The 23,943-nt window shown below is 41.1% G+C and overlaps 1 protein-coding gene across 1 annotated transcript in view; it reads right to left on the bottom strand.

Annotated features, from left to right (window-relative positions):
- LOC126320656 (CD82 antigen) overlaps nt 1-23,722 on the bottom strand; it is a 66,687-nt gene extending 42,965 nt beyond the window's left edge. The window contains exons 1-2 of the mRNA XM_049994084.1: nt 23,413-23,722; nt 2,913-3,107 (exon numbers count right to left, since the gene is read on the bottom strand). Coding sequence (XP_049850041.1) covers nt 2,913-3,107; nt 23,413-23,478 — 261 coding nt within the window. The 5' untranslated portion in view covers nt 23,479-23,722. The remainder of the gene's footprint in view (nt 1-2,912; nt 3,108-23,412) is intronic.
- Nucleotides 23,723-23,943: the final 221 nt, after the last annotated feature.

The raw sequence follows: 23,943 nt of genomic DNA on the forward strand, positions 1-23,943 counted from the left end.
TCGTCGATCCGGCCACAATTGGAGAAACAGACGGGGCTAGCACAAGTGTTGTTGCAGCAGTGTAGGAATATGTCATTCTCACAGGATGGAGTCTGTCGTATTTCCTTTTGGCCTCAGTATAGGTTAGTCGATCCAGGGTCTTTTATTCCATGATTTTACGCTCTTTCTGGAAAATTCGGCAGTCTGGCAAGCAAGGTGAATGGTGCTCCCCGCAGTTGACACAGATGGGAGGCGGGGCACATGGAGTATTGGGATGTGATGAGCGTCCGCAATCTCGACATGTGAGGCTGGAAGTACAGCGGGAAGACATATGGCCGAACTTCCAGCACATAAAGCACCGCATCGGGGGAGGGATATAGGGCTTAACGTCACATCAGTAGACCATCACCTTGACTTTTTCCGGTAACGTATCCCCTTCGAAGGCCAAGATGAAGGCACCAGTAGCAATCTGATTTTCCTTCAGAACCCGATGAACGCGCCGGACGAAATGTACACCTCGGCACTCTAAATTGGCACGTAGCTCTTCATCAGACTGCAAAAAAAGATCCCTATGGTAAATAACTCCCTGGACCATATTTAAACTCTCATGGGGTGTGATCGTAACGGCAACATCCCCCAACTTGTCACAAGCGGGTAACCATTGTGACTGGGCAGAGGATGCCGTTTGTATCAGGACTGACCCAGAGCGCATTTGTGACAAGCCCTCCACCTCCCCAAACTTGTCCTCTAAATGCTCGACGAAGAACTGAGGCTTTGTGGAGAGAAAAGACTCCCCATCAACCCTTGTACAAACTAAGAAGCGGGACGAATAACTGCTACTGCCATCCTGAGACTTACGTTCCTCCCACGGTGTGGCCAGGGAGGGGAACGTTTTCGGATCGTACTTCTGAGCGTTAAACTGAGCCCGAGAACGCTTAGAGACTGCTGGCGGCTGGCCACCAGCGAGAGACGATGTACCACGCTTCATTGCGGGTCATCCGCCCTGATGGCACCTACTCCAACAAAGGGCCCTCCCCACGGGCCCCACCCAGCCACGGCAAGAGCCACCTGGCAGGATGGCCGTTGCCGGGAGTCCCGATACCCCAGGAGGATAGGCATCTACTCCTTGGCATACCTGGGGAGTTAACGGCGCTGGCATCAGTAGAGCGATCCCTGTGTTGTCAGGGGGATACAACCAACAGGGTACATGGCGGCCCCACCACAACAGACTGGCTACCGTGCTGGATGTTAGGTAACATGTGGTCCATGGTCGCCGTCGGTGCAGAAAGAGGCACTGCACAGTGCAAGGTGTTATCTGCACGCAGAAAAAGAGTCATGCCCAAGAGATGGAGAGCGGACAGGACTGCAGTTCAACGGTGTATAAGCTGGCGAAAGGTCTGATCGCAAGATGGACACAATGCACCAAGTAAGGCGCCCTTCCCCAATCGGCTCGCTCTTCGGAAAATTTTGAGAGATGGATGTCAAACCCAACAGGGGACCATCATACAAAACCGAAAAGTTTGAGACTCCTTGTAGTCGCCTCTTACGACAGGCAGGAATACCGCGGGCCTATTCTAACCTCCGAACCCGCAGGGGGAAAATTTATCGGTGAAGGTCAGATTCTCAACTTCTATCCCACCATCTTTCACAGCACCTGGAGACTTGTCCACTTGGCTACGGTGTGCATCAGAGCCAGTTTCTGCTATTCGAGAGAAAGGGGCTTTGTAAAACCTGGAGACAATGGATAGCTTTTTCTGTAATCCTGTTGAATGAATTGTAGTGACTGCCTATTTTCCTGGCTTAATAGATTCCTCATGCTGGCACGTTTTGCAGCACCTATTGAAAATAAACTTATCAAAAGTTCAGGCCGTAAGCTCCACTTTAAAAAGAATTCAGTGGAACTACAGCGAACTCACAAAACTGAGGATCCTGTGCAAAGCTGTTTGGAATGAATGAAGCAAGTAGTGGGGTGTTTGGGGAACAAGTGATGCTTCAAAAGTGATGAGCTTATAAAGTTCATCGTGAGTGATCAATAAAGTTGTTCTCCCAGTACGGGAAGCTTTCAAGAAGTTCTAATACATTACTCTGTGCGAGTGTGAAGTTCTGCTTAATCTGCCAGTTTTCCAGGCAAGTCTTGCAGTTTAGTGGGCGTGCAAGTGCTCAATAGGAAGAGGACACGCTGCAGAGCATAGAGCCGTTAGGTAGCTGAAGATAGGGTTTCTGTGGATACTTTAAGTGTGGCTTTTTTCTTGTCCTTATGCACTTTTTACTTTTGAACTTATCTTGTTTTGTTTTTGGAGTCTATTATTGAGTTGATAAAATCAGTTGTGTGTAGTACAGAGTTACTTCGCAGTGTATGTTTCCCAAACTAGGCAGATGGAGGAGAGTGTCTCAAAATAGTTTGACTGCTAAAGGGCATTTAGTAGGAGTGACAACTTTAACCCAGTCTCGTGGATCGAAGCAAAGTTCGTAACCCTTATTTAGACTGACTTAATAGTGTAGCAGAGCAGAGGATTAGTCAGGTCCACCAATAAATGTTACCAAGTTAATCTACGAAGTAACACATCACACACTGTTTAATAGTAAATGGATTCTGGCCAAAGCCATGAGTAGGACTTAGCATGAAGCCGTGGAAATTCTGTACTAACCAACTATTGAGAATTGCCTGTCAAACTCTGATCAATCAAAGGGGAGACATACGTTAACAAGTATATTTGTTATAGATTTGTTTTATTTATCAATGTGAGCATCATAGCGATGTTTAATATACTCCGCCAACAAGAAACTAGTTTTTATTTTTAAATTTCATTATATTAGCATAATCAACTGTGACTTATGGGAGAATATCCAGCAGATCACATTATAGTGAAACAAAAAGGGAGGGAGGGAGAGAGAAAGAGAGAGAGAGATGATCAAAAACAGATCTAACTTACCGATACAAGCATACAAGGAGATTCCCTGTATGCTCCACAACAGCCCAAAAATGCAACTATAAATATTAGTGCACCAGCTGCAAGTAGAATGTATAAGCCTGTATAATAATTTCCATCATCTTCAGTTATGCTCAGGTATGATGTCTTGTCAGTGAGCAGTAAAATAGTAAAAACCAAAACTGTCAGTCCCACCAACTGGAAACAAAATCAAATTACACTCTTTACAATAATAAAATGACATTCATAAGTACACTGTACATACTACTTTACATTAGCACAATGATAACTGTCAGCTTCCTTTCCGTACAGTTCTATAAAATCTGAAACTTTTTCCCACAGTTAACATACTGAGCTGAAAGTCTGTTACTACATTATATTGTATTGCATTAAAATATATTACATTATATATAATATTATACTACATACTGAGGTTCAAAAAACACTCGTTTAGAATTTTTCTGGCTCACTAACAGAACAGATTATCATTCTCAATAGTCTTTAAAAAGGTAACACTATTTTTCTATGACTGGAGCATAAAAAGAGAAATTTCCTTAAAAGGGTCTAATCTAATCCCATCTCAGTCATTAAATAAGAAAAAAATTCAACATATCTTACCTTTCTTGGGGACAGGAATTCTAATAAAAGAGCAGATGTCAGAATAGTAAAGAAAGCACCAGAATTCCACACATTATGCCTACTCTGCCATGTACTGCAAAGTAGGAGTATAAAGACTAAATTTCTTACAATATGAAGCATTATATTCAGCTTCTGGCACATAGTACTGCTATTAGTGATATCTTCCCCCCTAAAATATTTACTTGGGATACTTTGATTTTCCCAGCACATTATTTCTGATCCACTGCCTCTCAACTATCACATTCGTAAGATGAATGCCACTATTCTTGCAGTAAAAAGTTCGGACATTTCATGAAAGTGGTAGGCAAATATTACATTGCTCCCAGTCTAATGTCATGAGATACATTCATGAGAAATTCATTTCAATCATTCACAACAATTTTTGAAAAAAAGCATCAAAGCTTCATACAATAAAACTTTGCTAAGGTTGCGTTCTAACAGACATCCCCACATATTCATTCCCTCATGTAATTTTCTGGTATAAAAAATTCATAAAAGTTTGCAGTCATGAGGAGTAAATGAATATTATGAATCTATTAAGGGTTTATGCTGCCCTAACCATGTAGAAAAGAGTAAATTACTAGAAATCATTGTTTTTTACTTTAGTGGTTGTAAGAAGTAACAGGACATTATGATATGTTGTCTTTACTCTATTGCTTTTAAATTTACTCTTTCATTCTACAGATTAACAAGTACAATGATTTCATGTAAGTATATTGAACACTTTTGCAACTCAGCCTGAGTGTCTCACATACTGGCTACGAGTCAGTGGGATCCAGGCTCCATCACAAAAGTGTTATGTTGTGATACTCCTATGGCAAGTGCTGACAGGCAGGAGTATTACTAAATTATCAGTTAATAAGTCATGGCTGCAAAATACTAACACAACTGGCTACAAAAGTATGGAGCAACTGGTGTTAGCCAACCTAGGGGATGATTGCTCCAAGTTCTAGAAAAATTTCAGAACACAGAAAGAAATACTGACTTATCGAAGAAAATAGGTTGATGAAAAGTGAACTCTCATTTATAGCATTTGTAGATTTAGAAAAAGACCTGACAACGCTGAATACACTCTACAATTCTCAAGTTATCAGGGATAAAAGGCAAGTAGTAAAATGTTATTTACAACTTGTATGGAAACCAGATACTATTTCTAAGAGTCAAAAGACATGAAAATAAACTAAGGAAAAATTTGGAAAGAATTCCAGTTCAGGGAGAATAAATAAAACTAAGGTTAACCAATGACATTGTAATCATGTCAGAAATGGCAAAGGACATCAAAGATCAATTGAACAAAATGGATAACGTCTTGAAAAGAAGTTATAAGATGGACATCAGTACCAAAAGTAATAGCAGCTTTTTGTTATTTGAACGGCAAGATAGCTGACAATAGCAGAAGAAGAGTGGACACAAAATTTAGATTGAAAATATTAATCTTTTTCAAGAAATTTTTCTTACTATGTTAATAATGAATACAAATATTTTAGGAAGTCTTTTCTATAGGTATTTGTTTGGAGTGCTTCATTATATGAAAATGAAAAGTAGACAATAAATAGTACAGACTAGAAGAATAGAATTGTTTCAAATATCTCAAAAGAATGCAAATAATTAGATATATTAAAAACAAAGATTCCAAGACTTACCAAGCGGGAAAGCGCTGGTAGATAGGCACAATAAAAAACACACAAAATTTCGAGCTTTCGCAACCGGCGGTTGCTTCGTCAGGAAAGAGGGAAGGAGAAGGGAAGATGAAAGGATGTGGGTTTTAAGGGAGAGGCTAAGGAGTCATTCCAATCCCAGGAGCGGAAAGACTTACCTTAGGGGGAAAAAAGGATAGGTATGCACACGCACACACACAGGAAGTATCCTGTCACAAATGGGGCACTTTTGGGGTTCTTCTGTGAGAGGATGAGGAAGTGGCTCTGGTTATTTGCTTCCGTACCAGGTCGGGAGGGTAGTTGCGGGATGCGAAAGCTGTTTTCAGGTTGTTGGTGTAAGGGTTCGGGGATTCAGGACTGGGGCAGATTAGTTTGCCACGAAGGCCTAGGCTGTAGGGAAGAGACCGTTTGATAGGGAATGGGTGGCAGCTGTCATAATGGAGGTACTGTTGCTTGTTGGTGGGTTTGATGTGGACCGATGTGTGAAGCTGGCCATTGGGCAGATGGCAGTCAACGTCAAGGAAAGTGGCATGGGATTTGGAGTAGGACCAGGTGAATCTGATGGAACCAAAGGAGTTGAGGTTGGAGAGGAAATTCTGGAGTTGTTCTTCACTGTGAGTCCAGATCATGAAGATGTCATCAATAAATCTGTACCAAACTTTGAGTTGGCAGGCTTGGGTAACCAAGAAGGCTTCCTCTAAGCGACCCACAAATAGGTTGGCATACGAGGGGGCCATCCTGGTACCCATGGCTGTTCCCTTTAATTGTTGGTATGTCTGGCCTTCAAAAGTGAAGAAGTTGTGGGTTAGGATGAAGCTGGCTAAGGTGATGAGGAAAGAGGTTTTAAGTAGGGTGGCAGGTGATCGGCGTGAAAGGAAGTGCTCCATTGCAGCGAGGCCCTAGACGTGCGGGATATTTGTGTATAGGGAAGTGGCATCAATAGTTACAAGGATGGTTTCCAGGGGTAACAGACTCGGTAAGGATTCCAGGCGTTCGAGAAAGTGGTTGGTGTCTTTGATGAAGGATGGGAGATTGCATGTAATGGGTTGAATGTGCTGATCTACGTAGGCAGAGATACATTCTGTGGGGGCTTGGTGACCAGCTACAATGGGGCGGCCAGGATGTTTGGGTTTGTGAATTTTAGGAAGTAGGTAGAAGGTAGGAGTGCGAGGTGTTGGTGGGGTCAGGAGTTTGGTGGAGTGACGTGAAAGGTCTTGTAGGTGGCCTAAGGTTCTGAGGATTCCTTGAAGCTCCGACTGGACATCATGAATGGGATTACCTTGGCAAACTTTGTATGTAGAGTTGTCTTAAAGCTGACGCAGTCCCTCAGCCACACACTCCCGACGATAAAGTACCACAGTCGTGGAACCCTTGTCAGCCGGAAGAATGATGGATCGGTCAGCTTTCAGATCACGAATAGCCTGGGCTTCGGCTGTGGTGATGTTGGGAGTAGGATTAAGGTATTTCAAGAAAGATTGAGAGGCAAGGCTGGAAGTGAGAAATTCCTGGAAGGTTTGGAGAGGGTGATTTTGAGGAAGAGGAGGTGGGTCCCGCTGTGATGGAGGACGGAACTGTTCCAGGCAGGGTTCAATTTGGATAGTGTCTTGGGGAGTTGGATCATTAGGAGTGGGATCAGGATTATTTTTCTTCGTGGTAAAGTGATATTTCCAGCAGAGACTACAAGTGTAGGACAGTAAATCTTTGACAAGGGCAGTTTGGTTGAATCTGGGAGTGGGGCTGAAGGTGAGGCCTTTGGATAAGACAGAGGTTTCGGAATGGGAGAGAGATTTGGAAGTTAACCTTTCCTCCAATAGTAATAGTTATAGCCTTCATCCTAAAACAAGTAGATGTAACAGGTTGCAAGTCCAGTTTTGTTTAAGAGTCTACAGTGAATTAACAGCTCAAAACAGTAAAGAAAAGCTTGTAAAAATAAGGCAACATGTGATTAGAGTGAAGAAGTGTTGCATAAAGCCTTCCTCTGGGGTGTGTTAGGGCAAGTAAGCATCAAAATGATATTTTATATCCACCATCAAATATAGCAGTCAGAATTTGAGGTTAAAGTGAAATTACAATGAAATGAATGCCCTTAGCTGCATACAGGTGTTTATATAATTTAACGGGGACAGTTGAAAATGTGTGCCCTGAGTGGGACTCGAACCCAGGATCTCCTGCTTACAAGGCAGACACTATCCATCTGAGCCACCGAGGACACAGAGGATAGTGCGACTGCAGGGACTTAGCTCTGGCATGCCTCTCATGTGACCCACATTCCCAAGTGTCGTCAATCGAGTTTCAAGTAGGGTACAACCATCCGAGTTGAGTTTAGAAACAACGACAGCCGAGTTTAAAGGTTAAAAGATTTGTATTCAGTACGTAACTTTATGCCACATACTGCACTCAGATGAAGTTCTGAGTTCAGCAGAAATGGATATGTCAAAGAATATTAAACCACTGACTGGAGAAGTGGACTGGCAAATTTAAAGAGGAAAATACGAGATCGGCTGGATTACCATGAAGGTGTATTCAATGTCATTGAGAGGAGATCAGTGAAGCCCAAACCACTAGAACACAGGGCAACAGTGATTTGTATTGAAAGGCCAACAGTTACGTAAACTGCATAACTAGTGCAACTAGTGATTAAGTATATCAGAAGGTGAGGGACAAGGAGACAGTGATACATGGGATACCTTAAAGCAGCAGTTTGAAAATCATTGAAGAATCAGTTGTTCAAAATCTGTACAGACTATTTCTCCTTTAGCTGGAACCAAAATGAAAATGTTTCTACCCACATAGGGAAACATAAAAGTATGTGGAACAAGTGAAACATGCTGAAATCTAGAGACAAAAGTGTTTTACCAGATCTTATGCTAGTCTGCAGAGCCTTGCATATTTTAGCAAGTGAATTCGAAACTTTTCAATCAAGATGGATGTTGCTGACAGTGGCTGAAAAATAACATCTGATGCACTGTCAGTGCAGTTATGTATGCTCAAAAGGAATCTCACGAAGAATCCAAACAGTGACAAAAATCCGAAGGAAGCATTAATGGTAAATGTTAGTAAACAAAAACCAGATGGTAAAGGCAAGTTTGTTAAGAATGATTCAAGAAAATGTGACAATTATTGTAAACAAATGGGCCACTTATGGGAAGGGCTGCAGAAAGTGGATTTCCAATCGAAAAATAAATAAAAATCACAACAGAAGGCAGGAAATTGTGCACTTTCAGGTTCTCTGCTTATGCCTGTCTGAAGAGGGCCATTCAGGGGAAGTAGATTGAGCATTCTGGTGGGTGGACAATGAAACTACAAGGGATGTGACAAACCTTTCAGAGCATTTCACAGATTTTCTGAAATCTGACAGACTACGTGATGTAAAGGCAGCAGGAAAGAACACTAATGGAAGTAGGAAAAGGTAATACTGAGTTGTCATCTTTGACTGATGGGCAGAATATGATGCTGCTGGATGTGTAGTATGTTGCACAGATGTCTAGGAACTTTTTTTCAGTGTTAGCTGCTCAGGACCAGAATCTTAATAGCGAAATTAAGTAATCAGCAACAGAGTGTTGGCTTAAAATTGATGACGAGGTGTGTTGCAAGGAACCAGCTGAGCTCTTTGGAACCTTATACAAGGCAGCCATTCAACCAACTTTGCTCAAAGATAGTGCTGTAGTAAATGTCACTGAAGAGACTTCATTACTGCACCAGTATCATGTGACATGGGGACATCAGGATAAACACCATGCCAAATGAATATTAGAAGGTATGTCAGAAAGGAAATTAGGCATAAGCATTCCCATGGAAAATTCATTTTGTGAGCCCTGCATTTATGGCAAAGCGCATCACTTTCCATTTGGTCAGAGAGAAAAGACAACCAAACCATGTGAACTAATGTCAGCTGACACGTATGTAGACCTTGTAGAACTTCCAATGTGTCTTTCTAGAAAAAGAGCAATAAGGTTGCTTTCGAAGACAGTTACATAAAATTCAGTATTGCTCCAGCATACAGCAAAAATTTGAAGGCAAGAATGCTTTGAAATTTGTTCTTCAACAGTCAAAGAGCTACTAAGTGACAGTGGTGGAGAACTCCATAGTACGGAAGTCCAGGCCTTACTGCATACAGAATGTGTTACTCAACAATCTGACAGCACCCTACACAACACAGTAAAATGGTGGAAGTGAGCAAGAGACGTGAACTACAGTTGAAATGGCAAGAACCTTCAAGAACTCAAAGCAGCTTATATCCCAGTAGCCATGTGGGCAGAATCGGTTGGAGCATCAGTGTACATTCTATATCTAACTGCATAATCATCTGGGAAGGAACCACTCCTTTTGAGTTGAGTTCAGTAAGAAGCAGAGAATAAAACCTTTACGTATGGATGAGAAAGCTGTCCAGGATCATCTCATGGGGTATGATGGAGATCAGCATTACAGAATTTGGATGAAAGAAGAAAATAAAGTCACTCTTAGCAGAGATGTTATCTTCCACGAAAGGCCTGCAAGTTGTGAAGAACAAGCCAAATTACTGCTGCAGGATGTTGAGCAAAGTAATCAGGGAAAGTACGCAGCTGAGGAAGAAGGTGAGGCAAACACCAACAAAGAAGAGAATGAGATTTTCACTCTGCAGCGGAGTGTGCACCGATACGAAACCTTCTGGCAGATTAAAACTGTGTGCTGGATCGAGACTCGAACTCGGAACCTTTGCCTTTCACGGGCAAGTGCTCTACCAACTGAGCTACCAAAGCACAACCCACACCCCATCCTCACAGCTTTACTTCCACCAGTACGTCGTCTCCTACCTTCCAAACTTTACAGAAGCTCTCCTGCAAGATGGTAGGGCCGCGAGGAGGTCGCCCAAGCCGCTGAGAGAGCGAGCCGAAGCTTATTCCTGTGAAGGGAGGACCATTGGCAATGCTAAAGGGACACCACCTCCTGACAGACAGAAACACAGGGATCATCGGAGGGAATATAGGAACTCACGGGCTGAGCTATGAAGACTGCAGCCTTGGCAGCAGTGTCAGCAGCCTCATTTCCTGACAGACTGACATGACCAAGATACTACATAAACATCATACTGGCTCAACCAAGAGTGAGCAAGTGACAGTTTTCCTGGACCCGCTGCCCTAAGGGATGAGCAGTGTACAGTGCACATAGACTGAAGGGTGCGAAGTGAGTCTGAGCAGAGGACACAATTAAAAAGTCTATGTCACCGGATGTACTCTGTGGCATGATACAGGGTGAAGATCTCTGCTGTAAATACTGACAGTGTGCCAGAAGCCAATGCCAGGTGCCAATGACGAAGGCACATTTGACCCCATGGTCAGTGCGAGAGTCATCAGTGTATATAAAGGTACTATCGCGAAGTGCCATGAGATGGTTGTGAAACTGAAGGCGATAGAGCAAGGCTGGAGTAGTATCCTTAGGAAGCAAATGAAGGCCAAGGTTAACATGGGTCGCTTCACAAAGCCAAGGTGGTGAAGGGTTCACATCCACTGGGAAAGTTGGAGGTAGTGTGAAGTTAAGCCGCCGTAGCAAATACCAAAAGTGGACTCCAGGATGTCACAGAAGAGGGGGCGCAACCCATACTGGTGATCAAAAAAATCGTCGAAGAAGGAGGCACAGGATGGGTGGCCACACATGGCAGACAAATGGGATGCATACCTGCTGAGAAGAAAGTCATGGCGGTAGGACAGTGGCAGTTCAACAAACGGATGCCACGATGGTGGATAATGTTGAGACAGCGTAAGAGGGATGGACATGCAGATGCATGAACAAAGCACCCATAGTCGAGTTACAAACAGACAAGGGACTGGTACAAACAGAGGAGGGTGGTCCCAGAAATTTCGTAGTTCCAAGGAACAGAAGGGAGACAGGTCCATGGAGAACTGCAATAGATCACAAAATCGTCAACAAAAAGGGAGCCGCAGATGCTCAGAGGAAGACAGGCCATTATACGGTTAATGGCGATACCAAAGATCATGACACTCAGGACAGAATCCTGAGGCACACTGTTTTCCTGTATAACGATGTCCAACAAGGCAGAACCCACATGCACTTTGAAAACTGTCTTAAAAATTCTTGAAGGAAACAGTAGGTGGCCACGGAAGCCCTATGTGTACAGAGTATGGAGGATAGCAGTTCTCCAGAAGGTGTCTTAGGCCTTCTCCAAATCGAAAAACACAGCCACAATCTGCAATTTTCACAGAAAACCATTCATGACACGAGTTGACAAAGTAATGAGATGGTCAACTGCAGAACGCCGCACTCAGAATCCGCACTGTGCATTTGTCAATTAATTGCGAGACTCTAGCCACCATACCAGCTGGGTATGAATCATATGTTCATCACCTTGCAAAGACAGCTAGTGAGAGAGATGGGGTGATAGCTAGAAGAGTTTTTGGTCCTTACCAGCCTTGGGTATGGTTATGACGGTGGCTTCATCCAATGTCCAGGAAATGTGTCCTCTGTCCAGATGCAGTTTTACATGTTAGCAGAAAGTGCTCGGCCACAAGACAAAGAATCAGCAACATCTGAATGCGGATGGCACCTGGCCCTTGGTGGAGGATCGGGATGAACAAAGCACGATCTAGCTTCCTCACTTACAATTCTGAGAAGAGAACTGTATTGCCCGAGCCGCCTCCGCTCGTTTCCGATGGAGGAAGACAGGGTGATAGTGGGAATAACTCAAAATGTCCTCAAAATGGCGGCCCAAGGTGTTGGAGATAGTAATAGGGTCCACGATGACATAGTCCACTACTGCCAGGCTGGAAATTGGTGAATGGACCTTGGTGCTAGAGAGCAGTTGGAGGTTGCCCACACAACAGAGGAAGAGGTCGAACTGTTAAAAGAAATAGTGAATGAAATCCAGCTAGCTGTCCTGCTATCCTGAAGAATGTGGAAACAGTTTGCATGCATCTGTTTATAATGAATGCAGTTTGCCATTGTAGGAGGACAGTTAAAAAACACACAAGAGCACATCTCCGGGCACAAATTGCACTGTGGAATGCCTCCGCCCACCAAGGCACCAGGACATGACACTGTAAAGAGGTGCGAAGAATGGAACATTCTGCAACAGTAAGGATAATGTTTGTGACATATTCCACCTGGTAATCGCAACTGGGGAAATCTTGTTCTTCGAAGGTCACCAGGGAGGAGTAAAGCTGCCAGTCAGCTTTAGTAAGCTGCCATTTGGGTGTGCACGTCGATGGGGTAGGAGTCAGCAAACTGATAGCACACGAGAAATGGTCACTCAAGCTTTAAGACAGAAGAGGTTAAGTTGGTTAAGAAGATCAGCCAAGAGGGCACCTCCCTGATAGATCTTGGGAGAACCCCAAAGGGGATGATGGGCATTAAAGTCACCAAGTAGCAAAAATGGGGGGGAGGTTGCTGCCCAGTAAACTGAAGGAAGTTTGCCATGTTGACATTGAATAATGGAGGGACATAAATGGTACAGAGGGAAAAAGTCAGGTGGGGAAGGAAAAGGCAAACTGCAACAGCTTCAAGATGGATAGTCAGGAAGATGCGTTGACTGTAAACCTCATCCCGTATGAGCAGCATGATGCCCCCATGAGATGGAATGCCGACCTCAGGGGGAAGGTCAAACTGAACTGGGAAAAAAATGTGAAAGTTCAAAGCGGTGGTGAGGATGAATTTTTGTTTCCTGAAGGCAGAGTACAAGGAGGTGCTGTGATGCTAAAAGCAGCCATAAACCCTCTTTCTGGGACTGAAGGCCACAAACATTCCATTGGAGGAGAGTCATGATGAGGAAAAAATGAAGAGGTGTCATCTTAACAGCTCCCGAGTGACAGCCTGTGAGGAGTCGCTGCTACAGCACACAGAAGCAGGGCGATCCTGCTCCACGTGATCCATAGAAGCATCGGCTTGTGCATGCTGTCTGTCTGTCTGTCGAGCCCAACACTTAAACACAGTTGGTGGTGCACATCGGCAACATGGAGGCCAGCCGAGGTAAGGTATCATGTGGCAACACCGTCAAAGGGGATCTTCGAGTTGGCGAAGGAGAAGACCATTTGCCTTTAGTGGACTTCTTCGAGACTTTCCAGTTAGCACAGGAAGACTTAGTCTTCACGAGAGTACTCTTCCTGTCCTTTCCAGTCTACTGGTTGTGTAGCTGGTGGTTTCACCTTCTGAGGTGAGAGTTTGAGGGCTTGTTGCACAGCTGGACGGGGATGGTGATGCTACCTTGACACTGGGCGATTTTACAACCTCAGAGCTGAATTTGAGGTCGCATGTCTGCACGATATATCCTTCATGAAGTGCGATGTAAGAAGAACAGTTGTATAGGTGCCAGACGGGAGAACGCAGCATTTGTGACTAGCCAATAACTTGCGAGTGACTGGGTAAGGCAATTTTTCCTTTACCCGGATCTCTTTGACAGCCCACTCATCAAGATAAATGGGACAATCCCGAGAAGATGCAACATTTGCACACTTGCAGTTGATACAGCATGGAGGAGGAGGCGGACAATCGCCCTCATGTACATCCCTACCACATGTTACACGTTTGGCTGGGTGTCAACAAGACAGTCTAGTGTAATTGTAACACTGACACTGGTAGCAGTGCATCGGACTTGGAATGTACAGTAGGACTGTGATAATTTCATAGCCTGCTTTGATCTTGGATGGAAGCACGAGCCTATGAAAGGTGAGAAAAAGAGGGCAGGTGGGCACTAAGGAGGAATCTACCTTTTCCATCACCCGATGGATGGGATTGACACCCTGATCAGAGAGGTAAGATTGGATTTTGGCCTCTGTTAGACTGTCAAGCAGCCTAGTGTAAATAACACCATGGGAAGAATTCAGAGTTCTATGGGCCTCGACACTAACAGTGTAGCCGTGGAGAAGCAAGGTGGCAAGCAGTTGAGCTTGAGAATCAGAAGTAGTCTCCAAAAGCAAAGAGCCATTCCGTAAATGAGAGCAGTATTTCACAGGGTCACCAATTGCATCAACAACTTTCTGAATAATAAACGGATTTGCTGTGGTGAAAGACTGACCATCTACAGTATGTAAGACCACAAGGAACCGCGGTGCAGCATGAAGGGTCTTTGAATCGTTAGCCTCATTACGTTTACATTTCGTAGACACTGATTGGGAAATAATTGGCTCATCGCAAGAAAATCCCCCGTAATTGCGAGCATCTCCAATGGCGCGTTCCTTGGCAGGGCCTTTACGGTTCTTATTGTTATTTATTATCAAAAAGTAAAGTCTTATAGTGCTGGTATGCCAACTGCATTGTCTAATTCGATTAGTGATGTTGCTAGTTTAATTTCAATTGCTTGATTGTTATATTTTGGTGGTTGGAATTATATTTATTATTATAATTTTATGTCAAGTTCTTTTGAAATAAAGTTTATTACTGTATTAAGTGTTTTAGCTGCTATAACTAAGATAGCTCTAATTCCTTTTTTTTCTTGACTTCCCGCTGCTATAGCTGCCCCTGGGGCACACCCACCTTAGGTGATTGTTCACACATCCCAAACACCTGACAGGGACCAATTGACAATTTGGGAAGGTTGCAGCTCAGGCAGTCGCCCCTCCCTGTGCCTGGCCTGTACCAGGGGGTACGTGCAAACCCTACCTGTCAACCTGGGGCTGGGAATTTTGCACTACCCAGTCACCTGTTATGCATCATATGCGTGGGCCGACCTACAGGAGCACACAAGGAAGAAGAAGAAAAAGAGGAACCTCAAATGCCGAAGCAAAGGAATGAGAGGAACGAGAAACAGTGGTGAGACCTTTCTTGTGTCAACGACAGACAACGCAAAACATTTCCAATAACACCACAGACAAGTTCCCCAAGGGAGGGGGAAAAAGAATAGCAAGAAGCTCAACATGCAGTACAGAAGGGAAAAGATGCTGCTAAGGCTGGAGCCCCGTGGCAGCCAAGCATGAACCCGCCAACGAGTGGAGAGCCCTCTGGGAGAACAAGTCAATGTAACAGTGTAAAGGCATCCTGTGAACAAACTTGTGGGTGGGCATACCCACATGTTGCCAAGGTTGCTTAGACTATGCTGCAGAAGTTTCACTGGGAAGCCCTTAGGCATCCTTCACATACCCCCAATACCACCCAGTGCGATTTCGATATTTTTTGAAGCCCCGAAAGAGAGATCTGTGCCATCAATTTGCTTAGGACAAAGAGGTGCAAGCCTGGGTACAATTACGGTTCTGTAGGTAACTGTAAACATTTTGTAAACAGTTTACTTTTTCCCCACATGTCTCATCTTCATTTGACTGCTGCTTATATCATCGATAAGTTGCTGAGCTACATGATCATCTGCCAGAATCTGTAATAATTTGTTTACCAACTTTATCAAAGTATCGTCTGATGTCAACAAAGGCAATGCGTGTTTCTGAATTGAATTTTCAGTTTTTCTATCAGCAATTTCAATGAAAAATAGTCATCACAACACCTGCTTGTACAATTTGATGATGTTCGCAGAAATGTTACATGCAGACTTCAATAAGCTTATTCCTTGGTTGTTATTACAATTTTGCATACATCCTTTTTTGGAGCTAGGACCAACAATTGATTTATTCCAGCTCTCAGGTGTATCATTTCTTGGCCAAACCACTTTCTAAGAGGTTTAGGAATCTGTCTATAAATGACTTGCTTGAATAGACAAACTGGTCTACATTAATTGAATCATCTCCTTGGGTTTTATTAGTTAGTTTGTTGGATTTGGGGAAGTCATGGAAAACCTAAATCAGTATGGCCAAACAAAGGTTTGAACCATTGTTCTCCAAAATAGAAGTCCAGTGTGCTAACCACTGTGCCACCTCACCCTGTATTAGTTAGTTCCATGTTATTTTTTAGTGTGTTTAATACATCCTTAGAGATGATTTCTCTTGTATAGCTTCCTGGGAGCTGAACTGCTAGAGGCTCTGAAGTCTGAGCAAGCTGTGAAGAAAGCAAGAAGAAATTTGGAAAGGAAATTAGAAGTTCAGGGAGAAGAAATAAAAACTTTGAGGTTTACTGATAACATTGTAATTCTGTCCGAGACAGTAAAGGACTTAACAGAATGGACAGAGTTTCAAAAGCAGTTACAACATTAATATAATTTTTTTTTTAATTGCAGGGGTAGAGGAATTAGTCACATTAAACCAGGCAATGCTGAGGGAATTAGATTAGGAAATGACACTCTAGGTAGTAAACGAGTTCTGTTATTTGGGCAGTAAAATAAGTGACAACATCTGAAGGGGAGAGGATATGAAATGCAGATTAGCAGTAACAAGAAAATCATTTCTGAAAGAGAAAAATATTATAACATCTAATACAAATTTAACTGCAGCCTTTAACACAACTGAAATGTGGAAGGCATGAAGTTCAAACAAGAAGAGAATTGAAGCTTTTAAAATGAGGTGCTAAAGAAGAACACTGATTAGCATAGTTTAATAGATGGGTAGATTATAGAACTAATGAGAAAGTAAGGAACTGATCTGGGAGAGAAAAGATAGTGATTGAACATCTTGACAAAATTAAGCAATCTGCTTATAGGACACAGCCTCAAACATCAACAAATTGTTTACTTGGTAACAGAGGTAAGTTAGCAGATAAAAATGGGAGACTGAGATAAAGGTTGGGGTGTAGCAGACCAATTCAAATGGATGTGGGCAGCTGTAGTTAGGGAGAAATGAAGTTGCTCGAACAGGATACACTAGCATGGAGAGCTGCATAAGAACATTTATCAGACGGAAGATGGTAACAAGTCACATAAGGAGAAGGGCTGTCACCAATCCTGTACAATATGGCAATGGCTGAAGTGACCAGACAGTGAAGTGTGACAAACAACAAACTGATTATAAAGACACACATGAGGCTCAAGGAGGTCAGTAGGTCAAAAGTGGATTACTCTTTTTTTTTTTTTTACCGTAACGAAGTCTAACTGAAGAAAATGCGCAACCTGAGCAAAACTGCTACAAGAATAGGACCTTTTTACCCTACTTAACAACATACATAGACGCACGGGTTGGATTGCTTGTAAGGCACTTCAAGAATTGCTGCAGAAGTGGAACTTCCTACCATCTGGAAATATCGTTGACTAGTGCCTTCTTGATCCCACACAGCTCAGCATAAATACATCGAGTGGCAGATCAGTAAGCAAATTCTAATGATAAAATGAGGTGGAAATACAACAGAACAACCTGCCTTAGATTAAGTTTTCGTTCCATAGACCCAAAAAATGAGATCATTCTTGTGGGCGTGGAACATGAAAAGTCTGAAAAACATAAAACATTCGAATATAATACTTACTAGCTTGATCATTTGTCAGGAGATAGTCTAAAATAAGCTAATACAATGCAGTAAACTGGAACAGCTAATATTTACAGAATTAACACACAGACAGAATGAAACACTGTTATCCGCTATTAATAAATTTATCACATGCAAAATACCTAATCTTGACTGTTGTGACGAAGTGTTGTCAAAACTGAAATCTAACTGATATTTTTACTTAAGCTGACTTAAAAGTCTCTGTTAAGATATTCATCTATGGAGTAGAAGGAGTTGCCTATCAAAAAGGCTTTCAAATTCTGTTTAAACCGTGCTCTATCTGAAACCAAGTTTTTAATGGTTACTGACAATTTATTAAAAATGTGTGTTCCTGAATATTGGACATCTTTTTGGACCAAGTTACATGATTTTAGACATTTATGTAGATTCTTCTTATTCTTATTATTGATAATGTGTACTGAGCTATTAGTTGGAAACAGACGTATTGTTCAAACAAATTTCGGGCTTGCAGCCGGTCGTCATTCAATACACACAATAGTGTGGTTCAACTATCAAGTTTTCGACGCATGCGCAGAATAGTTACAGTACGTTATATATTGTGTAACGGAGGACATTTTCGCCAGTCTGCGACGGCTCACCTGAATATGTCTGGCAGGTGCCCAGTATTGGACGACGACCGGCTGCAAGCCCGAAATTTGTTTGAACAGTCAATTCGCCAGGAAAATTGTAAAATTAATAACAGGTGTATTACTTGCAACAAATTTCATTAAGGAATAATATACTGAGAAGCAGTGGTTAGAATACAAAGTTCCTTAAACAGATTTCTAGAAGATGTTCTAGAATTTACACCACAAATGATTCTTATGACACGCTTTTGCACCCTAAAAACTTGAGCTCAGTTTGACGAGTTGCTCCAGAATAATGATCCCATATGACATAACAGAATGAAAGTAAGCAAAGTATGCAAGTTTTTTTAAATATTTATATCTCCTACATCTGACATCATTCTCACAGCAAGTACAGACTTGTTTAGGCGCTTTAGCAATTCTGTGGTATGCCCTTCCCAACTGAATTTATTATTGAGTTGTAATCCCAGAAATTTAATACTGTCAACCTCATCGATCTGCATGTCTTCATACATTATACTCACACTGGAAGGAAATCTCTTACAGGTTCTGAACTGCATATAGCGGGTCTTCTCAAAGTTTAATGACAATGAATTAGCTTTAAACCACTTATTAATGTCAGTGAAAATTTGATTAGCAGCTATTTCTAAATCTGTACTTGACTTGCTACTTATTGCAATGTTTGTATCATCTGCAAACAACACAGACTTAGCATCTGGAAATGTGACAGAAAATATACACAAGAAAAGGCAATAGTCCGAAAATGGAACCTTGAGGAACACAACATGTAATTCCCAGTCAGATGAAGACTTACTGCTTACTGCACAGGTATTTCGCAATGACACCCATCAGTATACAGAACTAAGTTTGTTTTGTGTTCAGATAAAATGCTTTTAAAAACCTCCTTACAAACAGAACACAGGTTACTTCTCAAGCTGTACCCCACCATGTCTAAGTCTACTCTTAAGGTACTTTGTTATAATAGTGTTTTTGACCCAATAGAAGGAGTACCATCTGGCAAACAAGGCTCGCAACAACATGGGGAAATGACTGTACCGTTTTCATTTTTATATCTGATAGATGTTATGTTACCAGAAGCTACTACATGTTTTTGTTAGTTAAATAGGCAAAGTGAATATATGGTACAATTACATTCACTACACGCTCAAATCAGCAGACCAGCTATCACTGACAGGGAAGCATCAATTAAGATAGAAAGCTTATTTTGTAAATACTGATTCATGTGTTCAGCAATTCTGCTGTCATTGACATGACAGAACAACATGCTAAAATCAATTTCTGTTCACTGTCAGGATAATCCGTAGCAGACACCTCCACACTACTTTGGCAGGCATACAGGGAGGAAATGTTGCACCTTGTGCTTCACCACTATGACTGGAGAAAGCAAACCAGGTGAGAATCGACACGAAAACCATGTAAAGTTGTCTTTCCGAAAGTTTCTTCGGAAAGAAAACTGAGGGATTAAATGCAACAACAAGACAATCAGACAAAATAAAGCCTTTGTAAGATATGGATGGGGAAGAAAATGGAATGCATTCTTTTCCAAGGAACCCTCCCCAGTTTCACCTTTATCGGTTTAGGGAGAACTACAAAGAACCTAAATTGGAATTAACAGACCTACCATGATTTGAACTCCACTCTTCCCAAATGAGAGTATGGTGCACAATCACTTCAACATCACATTCCATTTCTTGACCCAGTGTCATGCAGTTCACTGCTGGAAACAAAATGAGGATGGTTTCACACCTATCCTATTCACCAGACCCGGCCAATGTGACTCTCGTGTTCACCAGAACAAAAACTAACATGAAAATATCTTCTAGTACATAGAGAATGCTAAGCCACTATTGTGTGAGATGTATTAGGTCTTACAGATACTACTTTGAAGGCAAGGCAATTATGTAAATGTGTTAAATACAAGATGTGTCTAAACAATTCTATTTAACGTCCCACCAAAGTTTCATACTATTAATCATAATGGCTCATACTGATTAAACAAATGAAACACGATATCTTGCATTACTAAAGAACTATTTGTCATGATGTATTAGGGGGAAGATTTCTCATATTTGCAACTATGTCCATATGTGTGACAAGTTTAATCAAAATCTTGAGAGACAATGGCAGCAGATGAGCAGTTTACTCCAAGACTTTTGTTGCATACAGCCAACAAATTGAATGAATGTGATCCAACATACAAGAAACTCTACTGATTGTGCAAATTTATGCACTTATCATATATGATCAATTAAGAGTGATCACTTTCAAAGCAGGGCCCCCTCTGAGTCCACAAAATATCTGCTGTGGTTCTTTTCTATATTGAAAACATTTCTTCTTCAATGGCATTATTCAAGAGTTCCACCGTCTTTGCCTTTTTGCAGGATATTTCGGTACCTGACTATTCACCCATGGTCAGCAAGTCTACCAATTTCAATTAGTCACAGCATCATGACATCCTTCAAGGATTAACAGATACCTTCAATATCATTTCACCAACTCATACCCAAACCGTTCCCTTTGAATGTGATTGAGCTACAGCACTAGTCAAAATGTCATCACACCTAAGATTTCATATTCACATTCATTTTCTTTTCCAACTTTCAACCAAATTTTCAACTTCCAACCTGACCTATAACTTGGGTTATGTTACAAATCAGTCTAGTCACAACCTACAATACAAAAAATACACACAAAAAGTCAGTGCTCTGTTTTCTTCCCATTAGCATGTGTACGACACCAAATGCCACATCATTATTACATCACAAGATGAAGCAGACATCCGCTATTGGTAGGCTCAGTTCACCCAGTTCAAGGTATCTAAAATGTTGCAGACTAGTACTTTAAAATGTTGTGGATCTCTGGAATGTGAGCAGCTTCACATATTTTGGTTGAAACTGTGTACTGCAATTGCTGCTGTTTATGACTTGGTGGTGACAGTGATGTGTGAATAGATAATGAACACAGTCAACACTACCATCTGCTCATTGCAGTGTAATCATACTACTTTGCATATATAATTGTTTCTCTAGAAATAACATAATTGCACCACAGCATTATATGTAGGCCTAAACTGAAATTATGTCTACCTGAAGGCAAGTGGGCATAGGAGTTTCAAGTACTAATAATGTCAATTTGTGCTTGGTGCATGCTAAAAATATGCAAAAAGTTGTGTGTTAATCATTTTGTGCCTCTATCATCACCAGAAGATACACTTTCAGTACCTATGTTCAAATTAGTACACACCATATGACTGGAGTCCACTTGGCAGTTTCTGTCTGACTCGTCACATGTGAATAAAACTTGTATAACTTAACTGCTTTTAACAGTCTTCTTTAAGCAACGTTTATAATGTTGAATTTCATAAATAGTTATCATGGAGGTCAAAAAGAGATTTTACCAAATTTTCTGTGGAGGGTACAGACTATTCTCTCACTAATGTTTCTTCATTCAACTGTTTTTTTTTTTTTCAAATTCGTATTCATACTCAGGCAATCAAGAGCTGTGATGAATGTGATACACCACTAAGAATACATTGAGCTAATGTATTTAATGTTTTTCTTTATTTATTTGCTAACAATTTTGAATCAACTATGGCTTTATCTTAAACTTTAGCTCAGTGAACACTGCAATGTACAATGACTAGTATATCCTGTTAATGTTCTTGCTGAGAATGAAGCCACTGTTTTGAAATCTATACAACTAAAAAAAACAGCTAAATGGAGTACAAATTAGTAACAGAGAGGCCTTCATTCACCACAAGACACATTGACTCTCTCTTATCATCGGCACCCCAAAACGTCCAGATAATATACTAATCCACTGTGAAACAAATATGTCACTGACGAAATAAATCTCGGGTGAACAGCCTGGTGTGAGTGTGCATAGGACACACTACTTTGGCAATCAACCATGTTGCCATCATCAGATGCGCTGGTGTACTGTACATCAGCACACCTGATGATGGCAATATGGTCTATTGCTGAAATATTGTGTCCTACGCACACTCACACCAGGCTGTTCACCCGAGATTTATTTCATCATAAATTACTCCTGGAGAAATTGAAGAATCACAAATACGTCACTGATGGAGCACCTTAAAGAAGTACCACTAATAGTCACAATCACCAAACATCTGTTTGTAATACTGCTAGCCAAACTTAGTGATATAATGAAAAAATGTATGTATAAACTTCAGTGGCACTGGAAAGAGTACCTTTTATCCTTTTCAGAAAAACTATGACAACTCTAAAACATGAGAGTTAATAATACAACAACAAAGCATGAAACTTAGCATACTAGAAGTCCCTCTCTGTAACATCAGGAACATGTGAAGAAGCTACATTAATAGCAGTAATTTCTTTGAATACATTGCAATATCCGGCTGTTACAGTTATACACAAACAGAAATGCCACAGACATCCCCTATTAAACAATGGTACTATACTTCTGTAAGGCACTCCACAAAATGTGTCTTTTAAAGTATAAATGACTTCCATCTTATCCCTAGGGTAAAAACGAAGACCAAAACCGATGCTTACAGTTTAGGACAGAATGCATAATTTGAACAGTAAACTGTTTCTGATGATGTGTATTAATGCTACATCAGTTTAAAAACTGTGATTTCTGTTTACATGAATTATGTCTCACTGTCTCTGCTGTACGCCACTGATTTATAACTTCAGTACAGTCTGCTTGCCGTACTGGTTATTACTGCTTACCTGTACAAACATATTACTCTAGTAATTAACTTTTTTTTTAATTTTCTGTATTGTGGTAAATTTTTAAGCAATTTCTGTTTAAAAACCCAGTGTAATCATTATGTACATAATATCATTAAAGTCATGATTCATTAATCAAAAACTGTTATTATTATTATTAATTATTATTTAATAATATCACTACCGAACATGTCAAACGCCGTAAGCATTTGTATCATTTATGTTTATTAACAATATGACAAGTAACCAATTATCCAAGAAACGTGGTTAACAGCACCATGTAGAACGCTATTTACATACCGTATCTTGTAATTGGATGTTGTCCTCGAGATAAAATAGGTACAGTCTCCGATTTTACCTCCCACGCTATTAGCCTGCCTATCCTGGATGACGTATGTCTAAAAATGGTGTCTGTCATGCTACCTTTTCCCAATTCTCCCCAAATTTTAATTTTTCCTATAGGCATAGTTCCTACTTGCCAGATACCAAGTACTATATATTACCAAAAATCGAATATAAAAAAAAGCTTAATTTGAGAGTTACCACATACTGTATATAAATACTACCTTACTTTCGAATGTCAACAAACTAAACTCACCCAGAATACGAAGTTAAAGATAAACAAAAGGAACTTCAAAACGGCGTAACATCCCGTTAACGCCATTTCTGAATGTTATGCGTGGACTGCCTACACAAAACACAACCACACAATTGTCTCCTTTAACTGTTCTACCAAACAGTAACCCTCTGCATCAATTCTGATAACTACGCCCCCACTTCAGATCTCTGCGTTTCGCACACCTCTGTTCACAGTTCCTATTTAGGAATTGCCTATACTACATTCGTAGGAACTGTCGTTCTTGTAGTACCAACTTCTAAACGAAAACTGTCTATTACCAAGGAATATCACGATATTTCTGATTATATTTTGCCTAAATACGTTGCATCCTTCCTGAGAGGATCTTCCCTCATCTATAAAATGTAAATATACATCTTAAAATAATAAATAAAGATGGATCACATATTTTAAATAGCATAAAGTGATAAAGGAAAATTTAAAGGGGACAACTAAAACGTACTGTAGACCTGTCCACACGCTAGTGTTGTAAAATTAACAACTGCAACATTC

The sequence above is a fragment of the Schistocerca gregaria genome, unplaced genomic scaffold (genome assembly GCF_023897955.1).
Source record: "Schistocerca gregaria isolate iqSchGreg1 unplaced genomic scaffold, iqSchGreg1.2 ptg000737l, whole genome shotgun sequence".
Lineage (NCBI taxonomy): Eukaryota > Metazoa > Arthropoda > Insecta > Orthoptera > Acrididae > Schistocerca > Schistocerca gregaria.